The 22,371-nt window shown below is 38.1% G+C and overlaps 1 protein-coding gene across 8 annotated transcripts in view; it reads left to right on the top strand.

The window, feature by feature from the left end:
• LOC119009378 (receptor-type tyrosine-protein phosphatase eta-like) overlaps positions 1-22,371 on the top strand; it is a 29,760-nt gene that overhangs the window by 4,087 nt on the left and 3,302 nt on the right. For 5 of the 8 annotated variants that reach the window (XR_005071723.1, XM_037080585.1, XM_037080587.1 and 2 more), the window contains 15 exons: positions 243-512; positions 1,189-1,458; positions 2,137-2,406; positions 3,085-3,354; positions 4,033-4,302; positions 4,979-5,248; positions 5,925-6,194; positions 15,931-16,200; positions 16,888-17,157; positions 17,833-18,102; positions 18,785-19,054; positions 20,003-20,272; positions 20,845-21,099; positions 21,227-21,457; positions 22,091-22,366. Coding sequence is in view for 7 of the 8 variants with exons in the window: in XM_037080585.1 (XP_036936480.1) it covers positions 243-512; positions 1,189-1,458; positions 2,137-2,406; positions 3,085-3,354; positions 4,033-4,302; positions 4,979-5,248; positions 5,925-6,194; positions 15,931-16,200; positions 16,888-17,157; positions 17,833-18,102; positions 18,785-19,054; positions 20,003-20,272; positions 20,845-21,099; positions 21,227-21,457; positions 22,091-22,366 (4,002 nt within the window). In the remaining variant the exon portion in view is untranslated. The remainder of the gene's footprint in view (positions 1-242; positions 513-1,188; positions 1,459-2,136; positions 2,407-3,084; positions 3,355-4,032; positions 4,303-4,978; positions 5,249-5,924; positions 6,195-15,930; positions 16,201-16,887; positions 17,158-17,832; positions 18,103-18,784; positions 19,055-20,002; positions 20,273-20,844; positions 21,100-21,226; positions 21,458-22,090; positions 22,367-22,371) is intronic. The other 3 variants (XM_037080589.1, XM_037080588.1, XM_037080591.1) reach the window with 3 other exon arrangements.

The raw sequence follows: 22,371 nt of genomic DNA, 5'->3' as shown, positions 1-22,371 counted from the left end.
AAATGTTTTTCAGCTGGAATGGTACTGAGACATGGTTCAAGACAGAGATCTGTTAAAATATCTGATTGAAACATTAGTATTAATAGATTGGGCTTGCATGCTTATCATGTTTGACTATTGCTGTTAAATTCAATTAAATTATTCCTTTGCTTAAAAAGAATACACAAACCCCATTATTGAGTTGAAAGTCTCACACTAAGCTCTTTTTTTTCTAATGAAACTGTCAACTCTTTGTTTTTCAGCTCCTGAAAATGTTAAGGGAGTGGAAGTGTCAGGACAAAGTGAGAACAGTATATCTCTGATGTGGGACAAGGTTAACAACATCACAACATATCTGCTACAATACGAGGACAAAGGCAGTTCCAAGGTGGAAAATATCACTGCATCTGATTCAGAGGCTTCAGTAACACATGAGGTCTCTTCTCTCACTGCTGGAACCAAATACAATTTCACGCTTTTCACTGTGTTTGAGGAAGTGAACAGCACTGGATACGCGTTTCAAGCCGTCACCGGTAAGTGATCACCTGTGGACTAATCCATTTTGCCTGTGATATGAAAAAATAATCATTTTGATTCACCTTCCCCTTTGTCAGTCGAGAGCAAAACAAAACTTGCAGCAGCTGATGTAGAGAGATTATACAGTGTACTGCAACAGTGTACTGTATATTTACAAAGAGTAATGACTCTTTACACTCCAGCTCCCCTTATTGCAGAAGAGTTCAAAACAGTTGCACACAATGAGACCGATGCAGTGGAATAAAGTGGTTGGCTTCTCCAACTGTATACTTGAATATGCTGAAGGAGAGATAAGTGTCACTGCGTCAGCAGGAAATCAAGTGACATATAATCCCAGGACTCACAAGTGGGACTAAATTTGATTCCAGTCTCTTTACTGTGTTTGAAAATGACAGAAGCAGCAGAGTAAGATACACTGCAGTCACTGATTAAATGTTTTTCAGCTGGAATGGTACTGAGACATGGTCCAAGACAGAGATCTGTTAAAATATCTGATTGAAACATTAGTATTAATAGATTGGGCTTGCATGCTTATCATGTTTAACTATTGCTGTTGAATTCAATTAAATTATTCCTTTGCTTAAAAAGAATACACAAACCCCATTATTGAGTTGAAAGTCTCACACTAAGCTCTTTTTTTTCTAATGAAACTGTCAACTCTTTGTTTTTCAGCTCCTGAAAATGTTAAGGGAGTGGAAGTGTCAGGACAAAGTGAGAACAGTATAACTCTGATGTGGGACAAGGTTAACAACATCCCAACATATTTGCTACAATACGAGGACAAAGGCAGTCCCAAGGTGGAAAATATCACTGCATCTGATTCAGGGACTTCAGTAACACATGAGGTCTCTTCTCTAACTGCTGGAACCAATTACAGTTTCACGCTTTTCACTGTGTTTGAGGAAGTGAACAGCCCCGGATACGCGTTTCAAGCCGTCACCGGTAAGTGATCACCTGTGGACTAATTCATTTTGCCTGTGATGTGAAAAAATAATCATTTTGATTCACCTTCCCCTTTGTCAGTCCAGAGCAAAACAAAACTTGCAACAGCTGATATAGAGAGATTATACAGTGTACTGCAACAGTGTACTGTATATTTACAAAGAGTAATGACCCTTTACACTCCAGCTCCCCTTATTGCAGAAGAGTTCAAAACAGTTACACACAATGAGACCGATGCAGTGGAATAAAGTGGTTGGCTTCTCCAACTGTATACTTGAATATGCTGAAGGAGAGATAAGTGTCACTGCGTCAGCAGGAAATCAAGTGACACATATAATCCCAGGACTCACAAGTGGGACTAAATTTGATTCCAGTCTCTTTACTGTGTTTGAAAATGACAGAAGCAGCAGAATAAGATACACTGCAGTCACTGATTAAATGTTTTTCAGCTGGAATGGTACTGAGACATGGTCCAAGACAGAGATCTGTTAAAATATCTGATTGAAACATTAGTATTAATAAATTGGGCTTGCATGCTTATCATGTTTGACTATTGCTGTTAAATTCAATTAAATTATTCCTTTGCTTAAAAAGAATACACAAACCCCATTATTGAGTTGAAAGTCTCACACTAAGCTCTTTTTTTTCTAATGAAACTGTCAACTCTTTGTTTTTCAGCTCCTGAAAATGTTAAGGGAGTGGAAGTGTCAGGACAAAGTGAGAACAGTATAACTCTGATGTGGGACAAGGTTAACAACATCCCAACATATTTGCTACAATACGAGGACAAAGGCAGTCCCAAGGTGGAAAATATCACTGCATCTGATTCAGGGACTTCAGTAACACATGAGGTCTCTTCTCTCACTGCTGGAACCAAATACAGTTTCACGCTTTTCACTGTGTTTGAGGAAGTGAACAGCCCCGGACACGTGTTTCAAGCCGTCACCGGTAAGTGATCACCTGTGGACTAATCCATTTTGCCTGTGATATGAAAAAATAATCATTTTGATTCACCTTCCCCTTTGTCAGTCGAGAGCAAAACAAAACTTGCAACAGCTGATATAGAGAGATTATACAGTGTACTGCAACAGTGTACTGTATATTTACAATGAGTAATGACCCTTTACACTCCAGCTCCCCTTATTGCAGAAGAGTTCAAAACAGTTACACACAATGAGACTGATGCAGTGGAATAAAGTGGTTGGCTTCTCCAACTGTATACTTGAATATGCTGAAGGAGAGATAAGTGTCACTGCGTCAGCAGGAAATCAAGTGACACATATAATCCCAGGACTCACAAGTGGGACTAAATTTGATTCCAGTCTCTTTACTGTGTTTGAAAATGACAGAAGCAGCAGAATAAGATACACTTCAGTCACTGATTAAATGTTTTTCAGCTGGAATGGTACTGAGACATGGTCCAAGACAGAGATCTGTTAAAATATCTGATTGAAACATTAGTATTAATAGATTGGGCTTGCATGCTTATCATGTTTGACTATTGCTGTTAAATTCAATTAAATTATTCCTTTGCTTAAAAAGAATACACAAACCCCATTATTGAGTTGAAAGTCTCACACTAAGCTCATTTTTTTCTAATGAAACTGTCAACTCTTTGTTTTTCAGCTCCTGAAAATGTTAAGGGAGTGGAAGTGTCAGGACAAAGTGAGAACAGTATAACTCTGATGTGGGACAAGGTTAACAACATCCCAACATATTTGCTACAATACGAGGACAAAGGCAGTCCCAAGGTGGAAAATATCACTGCATCTGATTCAGGGACTTCAGTAACACATGAGGTCTCTTCTCTCACTGCTGGAACCAAATACAGTTTCACGCTTTTCACTGTGTTTGAGGAAGTGAACAGCCCCGGATACGCGTTTCAAGCCGTCACCGGTAAGTGATCACCTGTGGACTAATCCATTTTGCCTGTGATATGAAAAAATAATCATTTTGATTCACCTTCCCCTTTGTCAGTCCAGAGCAAAACAAAACTTGCAACAGCTGATATAGAGAGATTATACAATGTACTGCAACAGTGTACTGTATATTTACAATGAGTAATGACCCTTTACACTCCAGCTCCCCTTATTGCAGAAGAGTTCAAAACAGTTACACACAATGAGACCGATGCAGTGGAATAAAGTGGTTGGCTTCTCCAACTGTATACTTGAATATGCTGAAGGAGAGATAAGTGTCACTGCGTCAGCAGGAAATCAAGTGACACATATAATCCCAGGACTCACAAGTGGGACTAAATTTGATTCCAGTCTCTTTACTGTGTTTGAAAATGACAGAAGCAGCAGAGTAAGATACACTGCAGTCACTGATTAAATGTTTTTCAGCTGGAATGGTACTGAGACACGGTCCAAGACAGAGATCTGTTAAAATATCTGATTGAAACATTAGTATTAATAGATTGGGCTTGCATGCTTATCATGTTTAACTATTGCTGTTGAATTCAATTAAATTATTCCTTTGCTTAAAAAGAATACACAAACCCCATTAATGTGTTGAAAGTGTGACACTTAGTTCTTTTTTTTCTAATGAAACTGTCAACTCTTTGTTTTTCAGCTCCTGAAAATGTTAAGGGAGTGGAAGTGTCAGGACAAAGTGAGAACAGTATAACTCTGATGTGGGACAAGGTTAACAACATCCCAACATATTTGCTACAATACGAGGACAAAGGCAGTCCCAAGGTGGAAAATATCACTGCATCTGATTCAGGGACTTCAGTAACACATGAGGTCTCTTCTCTCACTGCTGGAACCAAATACAGTTTCACGCTTTTCACTGTGTTTGAGGAAGTGAACAGCCCCGGATACGCGTTTCAAGCCGTCACCGGTAAGTGATCACCTGTGGACTAATCCATTTTGCCTGTGATATGAAAAAATAATCATTTTGATTCACTTTCCCCTTTGTCAGTCGAGAGCAAAACAAAACTTGCAACAGCTGATATAGAGAGATTATACAATGTACTGCAACAGTGTACTGTATATTTACAATGAGTAATGACTCTTTACACTCCAGCTCCCCTTATTGCAGAAGAGTTCAAAACAGTTGCACACAATGAGACCGATGCAGTGGAATAAAGTGGTTGGCTTCTCCAACTGTATACTTGAATATGCTGAAGGAGAGATAAGTGTCACTGCGTCAGCAGGAAATCAAGTGACACATATAATCCCAGGACTCACAAGTGGGACTAAATTTGATTCCAGTCTCTTTACTGTGTTTGAAAATGACAGAAGCAGCAGAGTAAGATACACTGCAGTCACTGATTAAATGTTTTTCAGCTGGAATGGTACTGAGACATGGTCCAAGACAGAGATCTGTTAAAATATCTGATTGAAACATTAGTATTAATAGATTGGGCTTGCATGCTTATCATGTTTAACTATTGCTGTTGAATTCAATTAAATTATTCCTTTGCTTAAAAAGAATACACAAACCCCATTAATGTGTTGAAAGTGTGACACTTAGTTCTTTTTTTTCTAATGAAACTGTCAACTCTGTTTTTCAGCTCCTGAAAATGTTAAGGGAGTGGAAGTGTCAGGACAAAGTGAGAACAGTATAACTCTGATGTGGGACAAGGTTAACAACATCCCAACATATTTGCTACAATACGAGGACAAAGGCAGTTCCAAGGTGGAAAATATCACTGCATCTGATTCAGGGACTTCAGTAACACATGAGGTCTCTTCTCTCACTGCTGGAACCAAATACAGTTTCACGCTTTTCACTGTGTTTGAGGAAGTGAACAGCACTGGATACATGTTTCAAGCCGTCACCGGTAAGTGATCACCTGTGGACTAATCCATTTTGCCTGTGATATGAAAAAATAATCATTTTGGTTCACCTTCCCCTTTGTCAGTCGAGAGCAAAACAAAACTTGCAACAGCTGATATAGAGAGATTATACAATGTACTGCAACAGTGTACTGTATATTTACAATGAGTAATGACTCTTTACACTCCAGCTCCCCTTATTGCAGAAGAGTTTAAAACAGTTGCACACAATGAGACCGATGCAGTGGAATAAAGTGGTTGGCTTCTCCAAGTGTATACTTGAATATGCTGAAGGAAAGATAAGTGTCACTGCGTCAGCAGGAAATCAAGTGACATATAATCCCAGGACTCACAAGTGGGACTAAATTTGATTCCAGTCTCTTTACTGTGTTTGAAAATGTCAGAAGCAGCAGAGTAAGATACACTGCAGTCACTGATTAAATGTTTTTCAGCTGGAATGGTACTGAGACACGGTCCAAGACAGAGATCTGTTAAAATATCTGATTGAAACATTAGTATTAATAGATTGGGCTTGCATGCTTATCATGTTTGACTATTGCTGTTAAATTCAATTAAATTATTCCTTTGCTTAAAAAGAATACACAAACCCCATTATTGAGTTGAAAGTCTCACACTAAACTCTTTTTTTTCAAATGAAACTGTCAACTCTTTGTTTTTCAGCTCCTGAAAATGTTAAGGGAGTGGAAGTGTCAGGACAAAGTGAGAACAGTATAACTCTGATGTGGGACAAGGTTAACAACATCACAACATATTTGCTACAATACGAGGACAAAGGCAGTTCCAAGGTGGAAAATATCACTGCATCTGATTCAGGGACTTCAGTAACACATGAGGTCTCTTCTCTCACTGCTGGAACCAAATACAGTTTCATGCTTTTCACTGTGTTTGAGGAATTGAACAGCACTGGATACGCGTTTCAAGCCGTCACTGGTAAGTGATCACTTAATGCATATTTGGACTAAGCCATTTTGCTTGTGATATGAAAAAACAATAATTTGGATTCACATTTAATATGGAGAGATCGTACAGTGTACTCTAGGAGCTGTATCATAGACAACTGGACTTGTTTCAGTTTCTAGAAGGTGTTTCACTTCTCATCCAAGAGGCTTCTTCTGTTCTAACTAGCTGAAGAGGACTTTGCAGGCTTTTAAAGTTTGTGTGGATGTTCTCACAGAGTCATTAATGACACGTGCGCGCTCTGAGTTTCAGAGTCATTGGGGCCACTTGTAGGTTGTTGGTTCAGTCGGCCTTCATGTGGATTGTTAAGGCTAGGTGAGCCTAGGTGTGAATGGTTGCTCACTTAAAGGTACTAAAAAAAGCTAATTATTCATTATGAAACAGTTTGAATTTAATATTGATCCTTCTGCATGAAGTAGATAGGCAATCAGCGAGAACATTTGCTATTTCTTTATAATGATTGCAGCCGATGTTATACCTGTGACCAGGTCAGACTCAGACTTGGATAAGTCATAAAAATATTACACATAAAACATCTCTTTATGGTGGAATCCTGGGGATGAATTCAGGGGTCTATAGGAAAGAAGCTGGTCTATAGTCTTGGTACAGCAAGGATACTAAAACAAAGAACTTTGTTTCACCATTGTTGTGTTTTGTCCAAAGGGGTGGCCAGAAACAAAAAAAATGTCCTTGTACTAGATTTAATTTTTTTTACATTGTCCCTGCAAAAAAAAAAATAAATAAAAAAGGAAAAATGAATTTAAAGCAACTGTTTTTGAAAAAGTACACAAAACAGAAGTTATTGTTAGGGATGGCCAGTCATTTTCTTCACCATGTGTTTAAGAATATCTTATTTAATAGTTTCTTATGAAATGATGGAATTGAATAAAACATATGTTTGGAAATGTTTGTTTAGAAAAAAGGAACACTTTAAATCTTATTGCTTCCTTCATCAGTTCCCTCACAGGTGACTTTGGTCAATGTCACTGAGCGCTCTACAACCAATATAACCCTGGTGTGGAACGTGGATGTGGATAAAGGCTGGAGCTACTTTCTCCAAATGAATGGGGACAGCATTCTCCTAAATACATCCACAGGTGTTGTGTTACATAGATTCACATCTCTCCAGCCTGGAAGAGCGTATCCATTCAGCATCATCACTCAGTTCTCTGGACTCAACAGCACTTCTTATGAAGACTACACAATAACACGTAATACAGAACTGTTACCACTATATTTTTCTAAATGAAAAATAAAATATTGTTTCATTTTTTGAATAATGTGCTAACAACTAACAAATGAATGTTTTTTTTCTCCAACATTTTCTCATTCATTTCAGGCATAGACTGTGCCAGTGTACGATGGCATGTTACTACCTCATCAATCCAAGGAATGGTTGAAGGCCTGTTCACAAATGCAACAGCCAAATACAAATCACAAGAACATGTCAGTCCTGGCGGTCCAAATGTGTCATTTACCGGCCTTTACCCTGGTGCAACCTATGAGTTGTATCTTTGGTATGAAAACAACTCCAAACACTTGGACCAGTGTGAACACAATCTGACAATCAGTGAGTAGAAATCCATGAAAATGAATGTGAAGCACCCTAATTTCAAAACATTTTAACTATAATATTAGTGGAGGATACACTGTACATACATGTATTTTTATTATGATTATTTTGTCTGTGCTTTAAAAATACCTTTTATTTCATAGTGAAAAAAAGTGTTGAATACCAGCAAGTACCCAGAGTCCACAGCAGTGCTATTGCAATTTTCTTCCAACAAACAGTCAAAAACCTCAAAATATTTAATGTAGCCAACAAATGAAAAAGTAGCAAATCCCCATTTTGGCCAAGCTGAACTTTAATTAATCAATAAATATTACAGATTTCAACAAGTTTCTTGACTAATTGGATAGCACGTGTCAAGACAATACATTATTTGGCATCAAGCATAATCTTGGACTAATCTCTGTTGAAAAAAACAGAAGAAAATATTACTTTTGTAAGAACATACTTACTTACTTTTATCAAGAACATTGATGTCATTTTCATCCAACCTTTTTTTTTAATGGAAATTCACCATGTTGATACGTGTTGTGTTTGATGGTACGGTAAATGCATCTTTCTACCTGTTTTATTCAGTTCCTCCATGCTTAAATGCTCGCTGTGAGCACTGGGATGCTGGATATTCTGTCCGTATTGCCTGGGATGAACCGGAGGGTGTGTGGACTGCAGTGGAAGTGAATGTGACGGGGAAATCTTATAGAAAGCATAAAGATGATGGACATTCTATCGTATTATCTGGATTCCTACCTGCCAAACATTATGAGGTGTCTTTAACTTCACTGTCTGGGACTGGAAAGGGTTCTGAGCAGCATTCTGAGCCATTTGTTTTTTCATGTGCTACTGATCCAAGGGGTGAGTATGTGACTTTTGGTTTCTTTTTGTAAAATTTAAACAACGTATTCTCACTTTTTTTTCTCGCTGTTGTGTTGTTTATGTCACCTGCTTGTTGTTTGGTTTTGATTATTTGAAACTGGTTTCTTTTATTAGATTACAACATCCTCATGATAGAGGGCAAATAAAGATAATGTGAGGCTGATGCAATAGGGACTGCTCTGTTGCGTTTCCACTTCATGTTACATATCACTTAAAGCAGATTTTACTTCCTCTAGGAGTCATTGCAGGTTCAGTGTTTGCTGTGCTCCTTTTTGTTGTCCTGGTCTGTCTTGTTGTCTTCATTTTGCTGAAAAGACCAGATATTATCAGGTTGGTGCTGCCTCAGTGACTACATCTGCATTATCTCCCTGAAATGTACTCTCCAGACTCATAAATGAAACACTTTGTTTCTTTCCCACAGAAGAAAAAAGGTTCGTTCCAAACTACCTGACAAAAAGTAAGTGTACTTCTCTTCATTATGTTAATACCACTTTCACCCCCATTCAATCTGGTAAAACAAGATTTGTACTGTAGGACTTATTTTGGAGGAAATTTGTTGGTAAACCAAACCTTCCTTGCCACTTCTTGCAGGCTGTGATGGTTTATGTCTCATTTATAAACTGTGAAAACATTATCACTATTGACAGTTTATATCATTTTTATTTATTTTATTTATTTTTATTATTCTGTAGTATGTCAGTTCTCTTACATATCAGATACATTTTATTTACTGCATATAACACAACATGAATTATGCTTTTGATATTTTTTTTTAAGAACAATTTCGGTGGCAAAGTTTCCAGACCACTTCTACCAATTAAGTGTGGATGACAACCGGGGTTTCAGCCAGGAGTATGAGGTGCATGAAAAAAGCAACTTGTATTTTGTTCTTCCTCTTCCTATTCTTCCTGTTTTTGCAGAGGACTATAAAAGTGCATGCGTGTCGTAGAGTTATGGGTTTTTGTTTAATTATTTGTTTCCCATTGTCCTTTCTCTCAATTGCATGTCATCTGTCAACTGTCATGCAGAGCCTCATTCCTGTTGGCACAGAGCAGACACGGAAGGAAGCTATTCTACCTGAGAACAAAGCGAGGAATCGTTTCAACAATGTCCTGCCATGTATGCCTATGGCTAGATCATGCTATCACAAGCAATAGAGACTTATGAAATAGTCCAGATGACTCATTCTATAATGCCAGTGCATTGCCATAAACCATCTTCTGTTTCTCTTATCTTAGACGACTGGTGCAGAGTGAAGCTAACTACAGCAAATCCCAATGCAGCCTCCGACTACATTAATGCCAGTTACATGCCAGTAGGTATTACTTGATAACTGAAAATAATTACATCTCTAATTGTTGTGCACAATATATGTTGTAGACATATAATGAGCTTGTAAAAATCTGGACTCTGTCCGGCTTGACAGTTAATTAAAAGTTGATTTGTGGCTGGCACATTTGACATCTCATTAATTTTCACTTAATGTGATTTCATGAGCATAAAATTGTTGTTTATCATTATCAGTATTGTGTATAATCCTACTGAGCAATAAAGGACAAATAAAAGCTCATAAGGATTCCACACTAATTTTGACAATCACTTCTCAGGGCTACAACAGCAACAGAGAGTACATCGCCACTCAGGGTCCTCTGCCGTCCACAGTGAATGATTTCTGGAGGATGATCTGGGAGCAAAAAGTGACAGGCATCGTCATGGTAACCAACTGCACCGAGGGAGGACGGGTGAGTTCCCATGAAGATTTGAGAACCCTTTGGTGCAAGACTTTAAAGGAAGTGAAAACTGAGTTGTCATAGATCATTTACTTTTATAGCCATTGTAAAAATAACGACGGTTTAAGTGTCCCTGCTCTCTATTTCAGTGTTCTTTTCTGGGTTTTTCGGTCTCAACAAAGAACTGTGATTTACTGTAGAACTATTGATCACTGCCACTATTTGTTCTATTACTAAAAAATATTGGTGCAACTTCAAGAACCTCATTTTATGTTTTGTCTGTTTATCTTTCCTTTTCCTAGACTAAGTGTGAACAGTACTGGCCTGCCAACAGTGATCCTTGCCGTTATGGAGAGCTGACAGTCACCATGAATTCTGAGCAGCAGGAGCCAAACTGGACCTTGAGGGACTTTAGGGTGAAACATGTACGAAACACCTCTAAAATGTTACTGTTTGTAATGTATTCATTAATATATAATGCAAGTCACAAAGGACAACAAAGTGAATGAAAAATGTGACTTGTGACTGTCTACTTCTGTGTGTAGAAAATGTGATTTTTTTTTTTACTGTAGATGTTGTAAGAGAAAGAGAAAATTGTCTGAACTGGCACTCATTTGTTTCTACAGAAAATGGTGGTTGAAGGTTTACAATCTTTAGTATAATTTAATGACCACTATATTGGTTAAAAACAGACCTACAGTGTTTGATTTCCTTTTTTTAAAATCTTTTCTCTCAGAGTAAGACCTCAGAGGAGCGCACAGTGAGACATTTTCATTTCACTGCTTGGCCTGACCATGGAGTCCCACAGGGCACAGAAGTCCTGATCCAGTTCAGAGGACTGGTGAGACAGCACATCCACAGAGAAGGAGCTGGAGCGCCAACTGTGGTTCACTGCAGGTACAGAACGAGCGCTTGTCTTGTTTCAGGTCCAGAGCCATCTTTGGACACTTTTATGTGGAAACCACATTAGGGAAACGAAATAATGAAGTTAAACTGGAAAAAAAGCTTACTGTATTTATATCTTGTCTTACAAATCAGGACCACCTGATGATGATCAACATCACACCTGTACACTAACTGCTTACATCTTGCTGTGTGTGTCTCTGTCAGTGCTGGAGTGGGGCGGACTGGAACTATCATTGCCCTGGATGTGCTGCTTCAGCAGCTTGAGAAGGAAAGAGCAGTGGGCATCAATGCCTTTGTGCACAAGATGAGACTGAATCGACCTCACATGGTGCAGACGGAGGTAAAACAGGTCGTCCTAAATAGCTTCAGGCTGCGCTTTCACTTCCTTAGTTACCTGACTATAAAGTGTGATATAGTACAAGCACTTTTACTGTAGCATATGTAAGCTATGCGTCTGAAATGGTATTTTCCCATGTTCCCTGTAAACCTTTACAAGGCTATAAGCTGTATTTTTGGACTGAAGTCCAAACACGAAGGCTTTGTCTACATTATCAGGAAACTCTACAGTGTGTAGTGAAATGTGTTTAACCCATTAACCCTGCAGCAATGGTGCATACAATGAGGTGCCGACTTGAACACAGTGTGTACAGATGCACTCCTTCCCTTCAAGTTCTGCTCTGTCAAATGACCATCAATCGTGATCTTTTTCTTTTTTCTTTTCAGTCTCAGTACATTTTCCTGCACCAGTGCATCATGGACTGTCTACAGCCAAAAGAGAAGATGGAAGAGAACATATATGAGAATGCAGAAATGATATATGTCAATGCCACTGCACTCCGAGAATTTCACAAAAGTGCCTAAACTAGACGAGATTGTCAGCCCTGCAGTCAAACTTCTGTGCAACTAATTCTAAGGACTACAAGCTGTATTTTGTTATTGAACTGTAAATATGTAGAACAGACAAAAGCCTTATATATTTACTGGATATGCATCAAGCACTTAAGATTTTATTTAACTTGAATTTTTGTTCCTCTCATTTGTCAAATGTGTGTTATTATAATTTTCTATAATCTATTTTATTATATTATTATTTTATTGTTATGTGAATGAGCAGCACTCTAGATGACTGAAGAATGTTTTTAGATTTAATTTAGAAACAATAAGAAATGTAGGGAAATTATTTTTATGGTAAAAGAAATAAAATATTTTCTATTGATAAAAAATACCTGAATGTGTGTGTTTTGTTTCTTAAAAAGTGTATTCTGCATATGAGATAAAAAGACAAACAATGTGCCGTCACATTTACCGAAAACTCTGACATTTTTTCCTCATGTGTTTACTGACTGGCAGGTAACAGAGTGGGGTTGCGTATCTCTGTGTGAATCGGCTAATTTCTGTCCCTGTGTTGGGGTCAGAAAGTTTGGGAACTGTGTGCAAAAATACTCTTAGCATTCGTCTACATTAACTTTAAATATCAGTAGCCTTTGTAAACCATATGTTGCTGAATACTGTAGGTTCCTTGTCACTGTGAGTCTGTAGCAGTGTCCTCCCCTGTGATGTCAGGGACGTAGGGAGCTGTGTTGCTGACATTCAGCGTTACAAACAGCGACACCACAAAGATCTTGTCAACAGATCATTAACACTTTTAATGCAGTATCTGTATCTCCTGAGCCACATTGTTTCATTTAACTGTCAAGGGAAAGAACCTGTTATTGGGCAACCATTAACTGATCTCAATTGTCTGCTTACTTTTGAGGCCAGTGAGTCCTGTTGAATGCAGCCACTCCTCTGGAAATACAGAACTGTGGAGTATATAAAGGAGCTCTCGAATGACAGACATGGTCCACAGGGTTTATTGTTTGCATGACTTTTCACGCTGATATGAAGGATCGGATGTTCTTTGCAGTTGCTCAACGCACACTATCTGTGTCACAGTGTGATTTTTTTGTAAAGGGGTCTGGGATGTTCACCTCAGACGACAGACAAGTAGCCTATATTGTACTTATTGAATTTGACATGTGTGCCTTCAATGAGATGTTGCCTCCTTAATAAATTAGGTGTAAAGGGTGAAATGAGTTTAAATACCGTGTTCAAGCAGCTGCTGAGTGTTGACGTGGAAGCAGACAGGCTGATATAGCAAGAAATTGACATACATATTTTCTTTTTCACAGGGAAAGAAACAGTTTAATGTGCTGACACAAAAAGGAACAAATGATTTAGAATTTCACATTTCTCTCAATAACCTGATTTCTAAAGGGACTTTGGGACTATTGCAGTTACTGGTTCAGTGGTTCGGTCTGTTGAAACAGTCCATTCACAAACATCACATGGAAATTCTGTATTTGTACAGTTACAGCTTTTCTGTGTGCAAAGGTTTGAGCTACTCCACAGCAGTATTAATAGTAGTAATACTGAAGGTCAACTTCCTCTTCATGTGTCTCCGTGGACAATATCAGACAACATTTTCTTTGGCCTAAAGGCACCACACCATAATATGAGGGTCATAAACACTGACTTCATGTTCTGCTCAGAGTGTATTAGTGATGCTCTCTGCTCTCAGTTCCTCGTTGATCTCAACCACAAGAATGCTAAAAGTATCACAGCACTCCGAGACAGCGCAAAGATGCCAGACGGTGATTCTCAGTAAGATATCACACAGATCATTTGAAAATAGGTCAAAAATCACACAGCATGAGGGCTTGCAGGCCGCCACAAACATGAAAACCGGTACTCAAGTAAATTTGCATGAGTGCGGAATGAATATGCTTTACAAAACAAGCACTAGTTATGCTCATTATCTTATCAGGAAGCTCATTAACGTTGTTCTGTTAAAGACTCACACCACGGAATATTCTAGGACTAGAGAAATCGATAATTTATGAAGGTCAGCTTCCTCCTCATGTTTCCCTGTGGACAGCATCAGACAACATTTTCTTTGACAAAACGACACCTTTAATGAGTTTACTGCACCATATGAGACCATAAACGCTGTCATGACTTCATGTTTTGTTGGAGGTGTTAGTGATGTGCTTTTAATAGTTCCTTGTCTAGCTCAACCACTAGGATGATGAAAAATATCTCAGCCTTCTGAGAAGGTGCAAAGAAACCAACAGCAAATCTACAAATCTGTGAAATCCACTCAACTGAAGAGGCTACACAAGGACAGTCATGTAGAAATACCTCAGATGATTTTAAAAGTGGTCTAAAAACCCACATCATGAAGGTTCACACGCTGTCACAAACTGGCACTGATTAGCACACAGGAGAAATAAAGCAACTACCATGAATATGTTTGATCTTTGACCGTTAATAAGGAAGTGATAGGCGGATCAAAGGTCTCTAAGAAACATCATGAAGGTTCGTAGGACTCTAACAACCATGAAAAGGGACATTAATACCACAAGTAAATATTTAACAAGTTAATAAGGAAGTGAGGATGCGGGTAAGAATTTAAAGTCAACACCCATGGCATACAGGAAAGTTGCTATCAACCTCTTTGTCAACACATATGCAGCGGGACTGAATATTGACCACCTTGAAGTTAATCTTGAGGACAACAGGTCTGTAGTATGTGTGCAGCTTCATGAGCCGTGGCAATGACCGAGCCGTTATCTTTCAAGTTCGCCTTGTTGCTGTGTGTCGTCCTGAGTCTACTCTTGGTAAGCATATTTTTTTATTTAATTTTTTTTTGTTTTGTTTTGTTTTTGGTAACCTTCAGCTTTGATGGTAATCCAATGAAAGTGACCCTCATTAACAGGAAATCGTATATAGTCTCTTGTAACTTTTGTGCACAAACATAGATAATATGACTTGATTTTCTTTCAGTCATATGAGGCAAATCAAAAGTTGTACAGCATTTTTTATTTGATACTCCTGTTGTAGACTTAAGACAAGAGGTGGACATACAAAATGTAAAAAACTGTTTCTGGGCCATTTAGGATTTTAGAAACGTAGAGTAGAACACCTCTGAACGGTGACAGTAACTTGTTTCCACATTGTGTTTAAGTGATGTTGTTTTGGGATACTCACAGATGACATTATTGCTCTCTCAGTTGTGTAGATTTCATAGTCAAACACTTCTGGCAGTTTTATGCAGTGTGACATTAGACATGTTTTGGGGATTAGGTCGTTTTCTCTGCTCACCAGTGATTTCTGTTCTGTTTCTAGGATCTCAAAAACACCAACGCAACAGCAGGACCACGTAAGTATGAGCTGCTGTTCCTCGTATTTTTGTTGGGATATACAAATCACAAGGACATGTTGCTGTATTTACATGTAATTACAGCTTTTACAATGGGTCCTGATATTTTAACAAAATAATACTGGCATTAGCCAATAAAAAAAGTGATGAATTTTTTTAGATTTAAGACGACGAATATGACTTCTTTTTTCATTTTTCAAAACTAGACAAAACACAACATTTTATCAGGCACTGTCAATTAAATCTTTTTCTCCATGTCTTATTTATTCAGCACCTCCGAATGCAGAAGAGTTCATAACAGTTAAAAAAGGGGGGGCAGTATAACCCTGCAGTGGAATAAACTATATACTTAAGTACAATGAAGAAGAGGTACTTACAAAGAAAAGAATACACAAAGTCAGATATTTGTGTCAACTTTTTGTTTTTCAGCTCCTGAAAATGTCACAGGAGTGGAAGTGTTAAGACAAAGTGAGAACAGTATAACTCTGATGTGGGACAAGGTTAACAACATCCCAAAATATTTGCTACAATATGAGGACAAAGGCAGTTCCAAGGTGGAAAATATCACTGCATCTGATTCAGGGACTTCAGTAACACATGAGGTCTCTTCTCTCACTGCTGGAACCAAATACAGTTTCACGCTTTTCACTGTGTTAGAGAAAGTGAACAGCACTGGATACATGTTTCAAGCCGTCACTGGTAAGTGATCACTTAATGTACATATGGACTGAGTCATTTTGTCTGTGATATAAAAAAAAAAATCATTTTCATTCACTTTCCCCTTTGTCAGTTGAGAGCAAAACAAAACTTGCAACAGCTGATATAGAGAGATTATACAATGTACTGCAACAGTGTACTGTATATTTACAAAGAGTAATGACCCTTTACACTCCAGCTCTCCTTATTGCAGAAGAGTTCAAAACAGTTGCACACAATGAGATCGATGCAGTGGAATAAAGTGGTTGGCTTCTCCAACTGTATACTTGAATATGCTGAAGGAGAGATAAGTGTCACTGCGTCAGCAGGAAATCAAGTGACACATATAATCCCAGGACTCACAAGTGGGACTAAATTTGATTCCAGTCTCTTCACTGTGTTTGAAAATGTCAGAAGCAGCAGAGTAAGATACACTGCAGTCACTGATTAAATGTTTTTCAGCTGGAATGGTACTGAGACATGGTCCAAGACAGAGATCTGTTAAAATATCTGATTGAAACATTAGTATTAATAGATTGGGCTTGCATGCTTATCATGTTTGACTATTGCTGTTAAATTCAATTAAATTATTCCTTTGCTTAAAAAGAATACACAAACCCCATTATTGTGTTGAAAGTCTCACACTAAGCTCTTTTTTTCTAATGAAACTTTCAACTCTGTGTTTTTCAGCTCCTGAAAATGTTAAGGGAGTGGAAGTGTCAGGACAAAGTGAGAACAGTATAACTCTGATGTGGGACAAGGTTAACAACATCCCAACATATTTGCTACAATACGAGGACAAAGGCAGTTCCAAGGTGGAAAATATCATTGCATCTGATTCAGAGGCTTCAGTAACACATGAGGTCTCTTCTCTCACTGCTGGAACCAAATACACTTTCACACTTTTCACTGTGTTTGAGGAAGTGAACAGCACTGGATACGCGTTTCAAGCCGTCACCGGTAAGTGATCACCTGTGGACTAATCCATTTTGCCTGTGATATGAAAAAATAATCATTTTGATTCACCTTCCCCTTTGTCAGTCAAGAGCAAAACAAAACTTGCAACAGCTGATATAGAGAGATTATACAGTGTACTGCAACAGTGTACTGTATATTTACAATGAGTAATGACTCTTTACACTCCAGCTCCCGTTATTGCAGAAGAGTTCAAAACAGTTACACACAATGAGACCGATGCAGTGGAATAAAGTGGTTGGCTTCTCCAACTGTATACTTGAATATGCTGAAGGAGAGATAAGTGTCACTGCGTCAGCAGGAAATCAAGTAACATATAATCCCAGGACTCACAAGTGGGACTAAATTTGATTCCAGTCTCTTCACTGTGTTTGAAAATGACAGAAGCAGCAGAGTAAGATACACTGCAGTCACTGATTAAATGTTTTTCAGCTGGAATGGTACTGAGACATGGTCCAAGACAGAGATCTGTTAAAATATCTGATTGAAACATTAGTATTAATAGATTGGGCTTGCATGCTTATCATGTTTGACTATTGCTGTTAAATTCAATTAAATTATTCCTTTGCTTAAAAAGAATACACAAACCCCATTATTGAGTTGAAAGTCTCACACTAAGCTCTTTTTTTCTAATGAAACTGTCAATTCTGTGTTTTTCAGCTCCTGAAAATGTTAAGGGAGTGGAAGTGTCAGGACAAAGTGAGAACAGTATAACTCTGATGTGGGACAAGGTTAACAACATCCCAACATATTTGCTACAATACGAGGACAAAGGCAGTTCCAAGGTGGAAAATATCATTGCATCTGATTCAGGGGCTTCAGTAACACATGAGGTCTCTTCTCTCACTGCTGGAACCAAATACAGTTTCACACTTTTCACTGTGTTTGAGGAAGTGAACAGCACTGGATACGTGTTTCAAGCCGTCACTGGTAAGTGATCACCTGTGGACTAATCCATTTTGCCTGTGATATGAAAAAATAATCATTTTGATTCACCTTCCCCTTTGTCAGTCGAAAGCAAAACAAAACTTGCAACAGCTGATGTAGAGAGATTATACAGTGTACTGCAACAGTGTTCTGTATATTTACAATGAGTAATGACCCTTTACACTCCAGCTCCCCTTATTGCAGAAGAGTTCAAAACAGTTGCACACAATGAGACCGATGCAGTGGAATAAAGTGGTTGGCTTCTCCAACTGTATACTTGAATATGCTGAAGGAGAGATAAGTGTCACTGCGTCAGCAGGAAATCAAGTGACACATATAATCCCAGGACTCACAAGTGGGACTAAATTTGATTCCAGTCTCTTTACTGTGTTTGAAAATGTCAGAAGCAGCAGAGTAAGATACACTGCAGTCACTGATTAAATGTTTTTCAGCTGGAATGATACTGAGACACGGCCCAAGACAGAGATCTGTTAAAATATCTGATTAAAACATTAGTATTAATAGATTGGGCTTGCATGCTTATCATGTTTGACTATTGCTGTTGAATTAAATTCCATTAAATTATTCCTTTGCTTAAAAAGAATACACAAACCCCATTATTGTGTTGAAAGTCTCACACTAAGCTCTTTTTTTCTAATGAAACTGTCAACTCTGTGTTTTTCAGATCCTGAAAATGTTAAGGGAGTGGAAGTGTTAAGACAAAGTGAGAACAGTATAACTCTGATGTGGGACAAGGTTAACAACATCCCAACATATTTACTACAATACGAGGACAAAGGCAGTTCCAAGGTGGAAAATATCACTGCATCTGATTCAGAGGCTTCAGTAACACATGAGGTCTCTTCTCTCACTGCTGGAACCAAATACAGTTTCACGCTTTTCACTGTGTTTGAGGAAGTGAACAGCACTGGATACGCGTTTCAAGCCGTCACCGGTAAGTGATCACCTGTGGACTAATCCATTTTGCCTGTGATATGAAAAAATAATCATTTTGATTCACCTTCCCCTTTGTCAGTCGAGAGCAAAACAAAACTTCTATAGAGAGATTATACAGTGTACTGTAACAGTGTACTGTATATTTACAAGGATTCATGTCTGTCTGTCCTGATACAGGTCTAAAACAAGATCCAGGCCAGAGATCTGTAACAATATTCAATTTAAAGTTGCTCTAGTGTGGAGAGATGATGTACTGTATATTTAAAATGAATGAATGCCTCTTTACATTGTAGCGCCTCTCAAAGCAGAACAGTTCAAAGCAATTACACAAAATGAGACCAGTATAACTCTGCAGTGGAATAAAGTGGATGTCTTTCTGAACTACACACTTAAGTATATCTTAAATCATTTTGTGACAGTTCCTTCATCATGTTTCTTCACATTTCAGCTCCTCGTAACACAGACATATATCAAGCTATTGCACAAAACGAGACCAGTATAACTCTTCAGTGGAATAAAGCGGATGACATCCTCAACTGCAGGCTTTTGTTCAATAGATTTGAGATAGATGTCACTGCATCAGCGGGAAATCAAGTGACACATACAATCACTGGACTCACAAGTGGGACTAAATATGTCTTCACTCTCTTCACTGTGTTTGAGCGTGTCAGCAGCAGTGGAGTAAATCTGTCTGCAGTCACTGTTAAGATGTTTTCCTCCTGAGACAGGCTGACAACAAGACAGAGCTCTGAAACAACATATATAGAATCTCTTATTCATTGACTGGTGTTGCTCGTTGACATTTATGGATGTTGTTGATTAAAAAAATGGAATTCAATGAGGGTGTTACTTTACAAAGAAAAGAATACACAAAGTCAGATATTTTGTGTTGAAAGTGTTTGTGCTCAACCATTTTTCTAATGAAACTGTCAACTCTGTTTTTCAGCTCCTGAAAATGTTAAGGGAGTGGAAGTGTTAAGACAAAGTGAGAACAGTATAACTCTGATGTGGGACAAGGTTAACAACATCCCAACATATTTGCTACAATACGAGGACAAAGGCAGTCCCAAGGTGGAAAATATCACTGCATCTGATTCAGAGGCTTCAGTAACATATGAGGTCTCTTCTCTCACTGCTGGAACCAAATACAGTTTCACACTTTTCACTGTGTTTGAGGAAGTGAACAGCACTGGATACATGTTTCAAGCCGTCACCGGTAAGTGATCACCTGTGGACTAATCCATTTTGCCTGTGATATGAAATAATAATCATTTTGATTCACCTTCCCCTTTGTCAGTCGAGAGCAAAACAAAACTTGCAACAGCTGATAGAGAGATACTGCAACAGTGTACTGTATATTTACAAAGAGTAATGACTCTTTACATTCCAGCATCTCTCAAAGCAGAAGAGCAGTTAAAAAAGTGTGGAAAACAAAAAGTGGAAAACAGTTGCTAAAAACTTCAATGGCAAACACAACAGCCAGTAGAAGGTGAACTGGACGTGGACTCGCACTGCCTGGATAATTGAGATCAATCTACTATCTACTAACTAACTTTTAATGGCTTAACTAGACTGTCTCTAAATGATCATAAATCATCATATATCATAATACATAGGCTATTAGTCACACATCATCTTTACCATCTCTTGCCTATATTAAGATTATATTTAAAGCTCATTCCCAAATGTATTCATATTGATACATAGCCTGCATGTTTGTGTGAATTATAGTGAAAATCCTTTAACTGGTTTGTGAGTGAAGGCTATTTTTTTTTCTTTCTTCATCAGTTCCCTCACAGGTGACTTTGGTCAATGTCACTGAGCGCTCTACAACCAGTATAACCCTGGTGTGGAACGTGGATGTGGATAAAGGCTGGAGCTACTTTCTCCAAATGAACGGGTACAGCATTCTCCTAAATACATCCACAGGTGTTGTGTTACATAGATTCACATCTCTCCAGCCTGGAAGAGCGTATCCATTCAGCATCATCACTCAGTTCTCTGGACTCAACAGCACTTCTTATGAAGACTACACAATAACACGTAATACAGAACTGTTACCACTATATTTTTCTAAATGAAAAATAAAATATTGTTTCATTTTTTGAATAATGTGCTAACAACTAACAAATGAATGTTTTTTTCTCCAATATTTTCTCATTCATTTCAGGCATAGACTGTGCCAGTGTACGATGGCATGTTACTACCTCATCAATCCAAGGAATGGTTGAAGGCCTGTTCACAAATGCAACAGCCAAATACAAATCACAAGAACATGTCAGTCCTGGCGGTCCAAATGTGTCATTTACTGGCCTTTACCCTGGTGCAACCTATGAGTTGTATCTTTGGTATGAAAACAACTCCAAACACTTGGACCAGTGTGAACACAATCTGACAATCAGTAAGTAGAAATCCATGAAAATGAATGTGAAGCACCCTAATTTCAAAACATTTTAATTATAAAAGTAGTGTCTGTGCTTTGAAAACACCTCTTATTTCATACCACAAGTTGATCAGGCTATTTGAAATTGTTCTTTGTGATTATATAGGTGGCAACTATGATTTTTATTTAGATAAGTGATTTATCAATGATTCCTTCATTAATAGATTACTCACAAAGAAAGAAGTGAAAAAAGTGTTAAATACCAGCAAGTACCTGAGTCCACAGCAGTGCATGTTGTAATTTTCTTCCAACAAACATTCAAAAATCCCAAAATATTGAATGTAGCCAACAAAGAAATAAATAGCAACTCCCCATTTTGGCCAAGTTGGACTTTAATAGCTATTAATCATTAAGTATTACAGATTTCAACAAGTTTCTTTTAATTGACTAATTGGACAATACGTGTCAAGACAATACATTATTTGGCATCAAACATACTGTTGGAATGACCCCTGTTGAAAGAAAGAGAAGAAAAAAATACTTTTGCAGTGAAGTGCAAATTTTGAAATGATCATCAGCGTTGTTTTTCATCAAACCTTTTTGTTGTGTTTGATTGTACGGTAAATGCATCTTTCTACCTGTTTTATTCAGTTCCTCCATGCTTAAATGCTCGCTGTGAGCACTGGGATGCTGGATATTCTGTCCGTATTGCCTGGGATGAACCGGAGGGTGTGTGGACTGCAGTGGAAGTGAATGTGACGGGGAAATCTTATAGAAAGGATAAAGATGATGGACATTCTATCGTATTATCTGGATTCCTACCTGCCAAACATTATGAGGTGTCTTTAACTTCACTGTCTGGGACTGGAAAGGGTTCTGAGCAGCATTCTGAGCCATTTGTTTTTTCATGTGCTACTGATTCAAGGGGTGAG

Source organism: Acanthopagrus latus, chromosome 20 (assembly GCF_904848185.1).
Source record: "Acanthopagrus latus isolate v.2019 chromosome 20, fAcaLat1.1, whole genome shotgun sequence".
Taxonomy (NCBI): domain Eukaryota; kingdom Metazoa; phylum Chordata; class Actinopteri; order Spariformes; family Sparidae; genus Acanthopagrus; species Acanthopagrus latus.
The sequence above is the reverse complement of the archived record's forward strand: the minus strand, read 5'-3'. Positions and strand labels throughout refer to the sequence as shown.